Source organism: Bos grunniens, chromosome 17, assembly GCF_055505025.1.
Source record: "Bos grunniens cultivar Pamir isolate PY7600 chromosome 17, Bosgru_T2T1.0, whole genome shotgun sequence".
Classification (NCBI taxonomy): domain Eukaryota; kingdom Metazoa; phylum Chordata; class Mammalia; order Artiodactyla; family Bovidae; genus Bos; species Bos grunniens.
In genome coordinates this window covers 19,755,475-19,765,138 of record NC_141181.1, presented here as the reverse complement: position 1 = coordinate 19,765,138, position 9,664 = coordinate 19,755,475, and the positions used below count along the sequence as shown (strand labels likewise).

General features: G+C 40.7%; 1 protein-coding gene across 6 annotated transcripts in view; it reads right to left on the bottom strand.

Moving 5' to 3' along the window:
* The window catches only part of SLC7A11 (solute carrier family 7 member 11), a 639,869-nt gene that overhangs the window by 214,370 nt on the left and 415,835 nt on the right, over window positions 1-9,664 (bottom strand). For all 6 annotated transcript variants that reach the window (XM_086346709.1, XM_086346708.1, XM_086346710.1 and 3 more), the window contains one exon: window positions 8,842-9,019. In XM_086346709.1, the coding sequence (XP_086202835.1) occupies window positions 8,842-9,019 (178 nt within the window). The remainder of the gene's footprint in view (window positions 1-8,841; window positions 9,020-9,664) is intronic.

Below are 9,664 nucleotides of genomic sequence, written 5' to 3'. Positions count from 1 at the left end.
TGAGGGACCTGGGAATGACATCAGCAAGACAGAGGGCAGGGATGCTTATCTTCTCCCCCTAAACCAAGCAAACAAAAAAAGAAAACCAAGAACAATAAACAGCTACAAATGGAAGAAACCAGCTCAGGCAAAGCTCTAGACAATAAAGAAGCAGTAGCAAAAAGCATGGCGAGCTCAAAAATCAAGGATGGCCACATGGGAAAATAAAGGCAGCTTTTGGCCCCCATTATCCCATTTCCCTGGAGGGAACTGCTAGGCACCAGAAGGAATCCTTTCAGAGGAAGGTCACCACATGAGGAGGAGAGCAGAAGGACCACAGCAAGCCTCACCATCATGGGTGTTAGCAGCTTTGGGTACAAGGGTCTCAGTCTTCAGTGATGCTGACCCTAGCTGATGGAGCAGTCTGTAGCATCAAGGCTCTGGGCTCTGGATCTACTCCCAGAGGCTGGAGCTGTTGCCAAAGTGAGACCTACCCTCAAGGGGCCCAGTTGTTGCCATGCCCCACTCTCACAGATTGGTACCACAGCACACCTCCCCATATGAGACCAGAGCCGCCACTGTTCTTTGCCCACCCCAGTCCCAGGCTTTGCTCCACCATTACCAAGGCAACCTTCCTGGCCTGAGCCCTGCCTTGGCAGGTAGTGGGGGTTAAGACTCAGATCCATCATTGCTGGGACTAGGCTGCCTGTACCCTGAGCTTCACCCCTATCCCAGGTTGAGGCTCTTGAACCATCACTACCAGGAGGGCTACCCATCAGGTTTCAAGTCAGGGCTCTGACTCATCAAGGCTGGGACCAGGCTACCACTGCCCTGAACCTCCCATCCCAGCTTGAGGCTCTGAACTGCCACTGCCAGGGCCTTGCTACCACTGCCCTGTGCCCAGTTCCCCAGAGTCTCAACACAGAGCTCTAACCAACAACTACTGGGGCTGTACCACTCTATCCTGTGAGTGTTCTGCATGGTGGGGAGGGGTGCGGGCAGACTGGAGACTTCAACCTACCACTCCAAGGCTGTACCACTACTGCATTCTGCCTTCTGAGCCCAAGCCACCAGTGCACCTTGTCACCCCAGGGCCCTTGTCACCGCCATATTCCCTCCCCTCATCACAAGTCGCAGCAGAGAGCCTGTGAAACCCAAGGACCAGTTCCACAGGCTACGCACACATGTCGACACCCTACACACCTGTGCCATGCCCACCGCAACTGTGCCTATGCTCCAGGACCCTGGCACTGCAGTAGTTCCACGAGTGCCTGGTCCTATGAGCCCTAGCTCTGAGAGTCAGCACATCAGACCAGGCACCAAGAGGGGTCTCCTCAACTAGACCTCTCCCACAGGCAAAGAGCAACCTCAGACTCCGAAGATACTAATAGCCCCATCTGCTGCCTGTCCTCTGTAGCCTTAGGCATAAAAGACCCCCTATTCCGGCCAAGGTCAGCCAGTGCAGTAGCATGGAGTCTGAATCACTGTGCCTCCTCGGGAACCAAAGACACTGCATCTCACCCAGCAAGTGCTCTCATAGCTACCTCCGGGGGAAAGGCTTTCCCTACTGAAGCCAGTCTGAAAAGGCCAGAAGAGATGACTTCACCTCAAAGGCATAAACATCAGCACAAACCCATCAAAAATATGAAGGAAATACGACACCACCAAAATAATGCAATACTACTCCAGTAACTGACCCCAAGTAAATGGAGGTCTGTGACCAAACTGAAAAAAAAAAAAAACAAACTGAAAATAATGATTTGAAAGAAGCCAAGTGATATACGAGAGAATACAGACAAGTGAATTAACTCAGGAATAGTACATGAAGAGAATGAGGAATTTAACAAATAGAAATCATTTAAAAAATCAAGAAATTCTGGAGAATAAAATACATGAAATGAAAAATGTGATAGCTTCAACAGGTAGGCTCAAAAGAATCTGTAGGCTTCAAGACAGAGCTCTTGGTGTTATCTAGTCAGAGGAGAATAAAGAAATCAAAATAAAAAAGAAGCAAGCCTATATCAACTGTGGAACATGATCTAAAGAAAGAATATCCATATTTTGGGAATCCCAGAAGAAGAGAAGGAGAAAGATACAAAAAATTTATTTAAAAATATAATGGGGAAAACTTTCAAATCTGGGGAGAGATATGGCCATAGTATTGGTATGAGAAGTTCAAAGATTCCCAAACAGATTCAACCCAAAGAGATCTTTATTGGATGCATTGTAGTGAAACTCTCAAAAATCAAGGACACAAAGAAAATCTTGAAAGCAGCAAGACAAGAAAGAATCATCACATATGAAGGAATCTTGATATGACTATTAGCAAATTTATCAACAGAAATCTTACAGAGATTGGGATTGGGATCCCAGGACAGAATGGGATTATATATCCAAAATACTCAGAGGAAAAAAAAAAAAACTACCACCAAGAATACTTTACCCAGAAAAGCAATCATGAAGAAATGAAGGAGAGATAAAGACTTTCCCAGACCAACAAAAGCTGAGGGAATTTGTAGCCATCAGACATTCCCTATAAGAAATCCTATTAGGAGTTCTTTAAGCTGAAACAAAAATACACAAATCAATAACATGAAAATATATGAAAATATGAAGAAGAGGGAACACTTCCAAACATTTTATGAAGCCAGCATTGCCATGATGGGCTTCCCTGATGGCTCAGTGGTAAAGAATCTGTCTGCAATGTAAGAGATGCAGGTTTGAACCCTGGGTCAGGGAAGATCCCTTGGAAGAGAAAATGACAGCTTATTCCAGCATTCTTTCTGAAGAATTCCATGTTCAGAAGAGCCTGGAGAGCTACAGTCCAAAGGATTGCAAAGAGACACTATGCAAAGAGAGTGACTGAGAACAATTACCCTGAAACTAAGTACAGACAAAGACCCTGAAGAAAAGAACATTACAGACAAATATTTTTGGTGAATACAGATGTAAAACTTCTCAACAAAATATTAGCAATCCAAATTCAACAACACATTAAATGGATCATTCACCAAGATCAAGGGGGATTTATCTCTGGAATGTAAGGATGCATTCAATATAGTAATGAAAGTTCTAGCCAGAGCAATTCGGAGAAGGCAATGGCAACCCAGTGCTCTTGCCTGGAAAATCCCATGGATGGAGGAGCCTGGTAGGCTGCAGTTCATGGGGTCACTAGGAGTCGGACACAGCTGAGCAACTTCACTTTCACTGTTCACTTTCATGCATTGGAGACGGAAATGGCAACCCACTCCAGTATTCTTGCCTGGAGAATCCCAAGGACGGGGGAGCCTGGTGGGCTGCCGTCTATGGGGTCGCAGAGTCGAACACGACTGAAGCAACTTAGCAGCAGAAGCAGCCAAAGCAATTAGGCAGAAAAAAAAATAATAAAAGGCGTCCATGTCAAAAACGAAGAAGTAAAATAATCTCTGTTCACAGACAACATGATCTTATATATAGGAAACCCCAAACACCAGTAAAAAGCTGTTGGAACTAATAAATGAATTGCAGTAAAATTGCTGGATATAATACCAACACATAGAAATCAGTTGCATTTCTATACATTAACAATGAATTATCTGAAAGAGAAATTAGAAAGCAATCTCACTGACAACAGTATCAAAAATTAAAACAACTAGGAATAGATAAAACCAAGGAGGTGAAAGATCTGTACACTAAAAACTACAAGACTAATGAAAGAAATTGAAGAAGACAAACCAATGGAAAGATACCCTGTGTTTCTAGGTTGAGAGGAGGTCATACTGGGGAAATGTCCACATAACCCCAAGTGATCTAAAGATTCAATGCAATCCCAATCACAATTCCACTGATATTTTTCACAGAAGAAAAAAAAAAAAACTATCCTAAAATTTGCTTAGAATCACAAAGTAATCCTAAAAGATCAGGAGAGAGCTGGACACATTACAATACTTGATTATATATCAAGCTATATTATAAATAGAGCAATCAAAAGAGTATGGTGTTGTCATAAAAACAGGCCTACAGATCAGTGGAACTGAATGAAGAGTCCATACATAAACTCCCATGTATACAGCCAACTAATTTTTGACAAGAAGGCCAAGAGAATGGACAGTTTCTTCAATAAAATGTATTTGGGAAAACTATATATATATACACCAAAAAAATAAATGAGTAAGTAATATAAAACTTAACTTATACCTAATACCACTCACAAAGATTGACTTAACATAGATCCAAGATTTAAACCTAAGATCTGAAAACATAAAATTCCTAGAAGAAAACATAGGGAAAAAGATCCTTGATATTGGTCTAGGCAATGATTTCTTGGATAAGTTACCAGAAACACAGGCAACAGAAACTTGTTGATTGTCCAGGAAAGCTGCAGGCCAGTGGCCTCCAACTGCATCCCTACACATATAAGGTCTTTGGCTTTCGGGATAAATCAGTCCCACAATATTTCTCTAAATAAAGTTGAGCTACTGAGTCTGCATTTGATATTCTTAGTTATGTAAAGCCAAACAGCAATTGTAGGATTTTTAGCTTTGCCTTTCATGTTCAGTAATTGTTTTTGAAATCAGATGAAACAACTTCTGACCCTGCAAATCTGATTTACCCAATCATGCCTGGTACAAGCACAGGAGCTACAGCCAAATGTGAATAAGCCTACTGAAGTATTGGCACAAAACCAAGCTTTCCCAGAAATCATAATAAGAATAACAGTATTTACGTTTTTTTGAAAAGCCTTCAAAACCCTTTCACAGGCCTGGCTACATTTCACCCTTACAGTGAAGATGGTTTGACCTCCTGAGAAATGTAGACAAGCTTAAACTCATTGAAAAGCTTGCCTGCAGGTTTCACGAGGAGTCTGTCAAATGCATGCAGCAGCTTTCAGTGAAATACCATAAACAAATTATCACGACACACTGTATGCAGACTATGCTCTCAGGACTCTGATTTTGCAAAATCACTGTCCACCACAACGGACTACAGTCACTCTGCTGGTGCTGCCCAGTGTGATCCTCTATAACTCAAGATTCTGTTTAAATACAGCTGTCCTCCACATCATGCCCGGAGCCAGAAGCATCAGCTTCCAGTCATCCCATTCAGTCTCAGCTGGGATGAGGTTTGACTGATAAAGAGAGGCAGCCAAGTAAAAGGGCTGCGGGGAAGCCTGGCTGGGCTTTGCTGGCTCTAGCTAGCTCCATGAATTGCACTACATCGGTGGGGTATCTGCTCCTTTTTCCTTGGGTGAGAAGCTCGTGCCTCTGTAAATAAATAAATAAAGATCCAGAAGAATTAAACACTCCGTCACAGATGGCGGAAAAAAGCTCTCTGCACATCCGACTGTTCCCTTAAGAGCACGTTTTTTTCTTCTCATCCCAGGAACGCTGTCAAATGAAACGTGGTTCAATACTGGCATCCTGTGGCCACAGAAATTCATCAAGTCTCTGAAACTCAGCTCCTCCGGGTCTGCAGTTCCCTGGCTATCTGAACTCAGCAGTCTACCTCCCTGTTTTCTGAATGTTGTTCTGGCGACCTCTTTTTTTTTTTTTTTTTTTAATGGAAGCATCCTCGGTAAGATGGGTTTTGATAAACTATCATTTCACAGGGCTAATATGTTCATGTATATTTGGGTGAAAATATGGTATCAAGGCTAAAGAATGTTCCCCAACAGAACAATCTGATGTTAAATCTGTACACAGGGCACCAAGCAGAGGCTCTCTGGCCTCTGAGTTCACACTGAGTTTCTCTCGCCCCAAACAGAAACAGTCGGGAGAGGAGGTGAGACAGTGGTTCAGACTCTGCTGTGTTGTCTGTGTGTGTGATTTGTTTTGGCCAAAGGCTAGGAAAATACTTGCTACAGCCGCAATAAATATTATGAACTTTCTTTATTTTACTACAAGAATGCTGCCTAAGAGGAAAATCAAACAAAATTACGGAGGATTGTTGCTTTTTGCAGACTCACTTTCAAGGCAGCTATAAAGATAAAGGGTTACAATGATCGCAGTTTAGAGGCAGATTTGCCACGCTCCCTGGTAAGACTCAATGGCGTTGTTGAGAACCAAATAACCATTATGGGACTACTACTACTACTGCTACTTTCACAAATGGCTAACACTACATTTAGAGTCCTTGGAGATGTTCAAAACGCTATTTGAGACAGAAAAATAACAGAAAACTTCAAAATTACATGAGCACGGAAAAACATCAAAGGAGCAAGCAGGAAAATCAGTAGTTAATATGCACCAGCAAAGAAATGAAAGAAAATATGCACATGTTAGCAGAAGGAAAGCTTTGTTAGCATTGGCTGACTACAAACAGGAGGGACAAAATGTTTATTCAATAGGGGAAGTAAAAGGAACTCCTCTCATGCAATCTCTCTCATTGTTCAACTCTAAGGCAACCTGCTCTTCCTAAAATTCTCAAGGTTTTCCATGTGTTCAGGGATTTTAATTGTCTTTAGCTAGTTATTCTGCAATGGACAAAGACCTCCCAGTGGTAAATACTCATCTACTCTGAAAATTAATAATGAGCAATCCTAATGGTAAATATTGTGTAACAAGACTTGGATTTTTTTTTTTTTTTTCAGAAAAAGCTCTATATTTACTGCCTACAGCAGAGAAAACTTTACTAAAGCTATTCTACAGAAAACTAGTGTGATCTGACAAGAAACAAGGATTAAATACACTGCTAGGCAAACAGTGTTGCCCTGTTAGCATTGAAGAACCTAACTTCTACTGTAACACTTCTTTGGGGAAGAATGTTGCTAGCTAGGATACAAAATGCAGGTATAAATAGTAGTATAAGGTCTAAAGATATCAAATACCAAGCTAATAAAAGGCAGTAGCTTAAGTCTATGTTAAAGGACTAGCTTCTAAATGAGTTTGTACAGCACACTAGAGATGCAAAATGTACATAAAGTTGTTTGTTTTTTTATATTTAGTAACACTGACATAATTTATTAATAATTTTACCAGAACTCTCCCTGAACTTTTCACTAGACTTTAAAAAATTAATGATGGTAAAGTAAGTAAATTAAAATGAATGAGAAGAACAAAAGAGGATTTCTAAACTCACCAGCAAGAACACATTTGCTGCTCTGGATATATTTTTACTTCTTTCTCTCTTCCCCCAGGAACCCAGTAAAAAAAGAGCAGGAATTTGAAGTCCAGCAGCTATGGCTTCAAATCCCAGCTTAATAACATGGAAACATATACACTGCTGCTGCTGCTGAGTCACTTCAGTCGTGTCCGACTCTGTGCAACCCCATAGAGGCAGCCCACCAGGATGCTCTGTTCCTGCGATTCTCCAGGCAAGAACACTGGAGTGGGTTGCCATTTCCTTCTCCAATGCATGGAAGTGAAAAGTGAAAGTGAAGTTGCTCAGTCGTGTCCGACCCTCAGCGACTCCATGCACTGTAGCCTTCCAGGCTCCTCCATCCATGGGATTTTCCAGGCAAGAGTACTGGAGTGGAGTGCCATTGCCTTCTCCAAACATATACACTACCATATGTAAGACAAATGGCCAGAAAGAATTTGCTGTGTGATTCAGAGAACTCAAACTAGGACTCTGTAACAACCTAGAGGGGTGGGAAGAGATGGGAGGTGGAAGGGAAGTTCAAGAGGAAGAGGACATGTATGTACCTAATGTACATGACTGATTCCTGTTGGTGCATGGCAGAAACCAATACAATATTGTAAAGCAATTATCCTTCAGTCAAAAAGAAGTAAATTAAAACAAAAATGCTACATCTTCCTGCATTCTGGTTGTCCTATCTGGGTATAGAAATCAACAAATTCACACACGGATCTTGTGGAGGAATGAAAGAGATGATGATATAAGAGAGAATCTCCCAGCCCCTGACAGAGGGTTAGGCTTTTGATGGCTTTTGGCAGAGGCTATTCCTAAGTCCTCTTCCTACCTACTGTTTCACTGTATTTTCTCCTCCCTCAACACACCTGGTCACCAAGCTCTGTTGATTTTTCATCTTTAACATCTTTCATTTTCCTCTGGACCCTGCCAACATCACCTGTATTCAGACTTTTCTCAGTTCAGTCAGGATTACTGTGATAACCACTAATCACTACTCTTGAGAATGTCTTCAGCCTCATGCTCTCTATTCCATCCTCATTGTCCCTATCATCAGGATGACTTTTGTAAAGTACAAATCTGCCCAAGTTGGAATTCTAGGTCTTCTACTTAATATCTTCATGACTTGGAACAAGTTATATGAATTCTTCCATACTATAACTCAAAATCTATAAAATATGGATAAATTTTTCTAGCTCAGAAAGTTGATATAAGGATTAAATATGGTAATATATATATATATATATATATATATATGTTAACACAAAAAATCACTCAATAATTGTCAACTGCTCTTCTTTTCTTGATCATTCTTGCTGTTCCTGTGATTCTCCATGATTCACGAGTTGGGCAGTGTTATAATAAAAGAAACCATGATACTTGAGAACTTTTCAGACTCTACCTGACCCCCCACCAAATCTCACACCACTCATTAAGTAGTGTGTTATCATATAGAATCAATAAACTGCATTCAGCCCAGGATAAAAACAATTAGGTAAGTGAGGGATTCAGTAGAACAATTATGTTGTTTATAGTACTGCTGATAAAAATTCTATGCAAAAATTGGTTCTCCTAAGAAGTGATTAGAGAAAATCAAACTAAATACCCTCAAAGGATTCAGTGACTCTACCCTAAATATCCTTCCTGCCTTTTCTAGAATGCATTAATATATTCAAACTAGCAGTTTCCCAAGTGGTATTTTCAGACTTTAAGGTGTGTATCATATATGTACACAGAGATGGGCTTTCTACAACACAGTCTCTCAAAGGTCCTAAAACTGCTTAAAAGTCTTACCTGACATTCTTCGGAACCACTTGGGTTTCTTGTCCCATATAATAAAGAGATAGTAGGCAGGAATCCCAGTCAGAGTGATGATGAAGCCAATCCCTGTACTAAATGGGTCTGAGTAAAGGGAAAGGGCAACCATGAAGAGACACGTGAAGGAAAACAAAGCTGGGATGAACAGCGGCACCTGGAACATAGCAAAAAAGAAAACCACTTCAAACGTGGCTTGAGAGACAGAAGGTAGATTCAAGTTGAGCACTGCAGTCATATGATCAGGTGATACACTTTGATCATGCAACCAGGTGACAGGCACCATCCTACTTACCTTTCTATGAAAATCTCTTGACTAGGGCACAGAGCAGATACTGATTTAAAAACACTCCTTTAAATTAAAAATAAATCTTTGGGTAGAACAAAATCTAAGGATAAATAAGTGTGTTTCATTAGAGATGCTCTGTTTGAATTATTTTACTAGTTAAGTACCATTATGATTTACGTTTTTGATTGTAAAAGATTGCTTCTTTGATAATTATGATTAGAATCCACTTTAATGTAGAGCCAAGAGCACAGGCTGCTTGTTACATGTTAAAGCCTTTCAGTGCATATTGATTTTCTGTTGGAGATTCACAATACGAACTGACAGGGATAAAATAGGCCAACTCCTATTCAACCACTAATAAAGATGTCACTGGCATTAGGTAATGAATATAATTAGAAACAAATTCTGACAACATGATGGACAACAGTATCTGTGTTATTTCTTAAAAGCAAATACATAGTGAGTTCAAATCAAACCATGAACATTCAAGGCTGAAGCAGATGAGAAGCATAT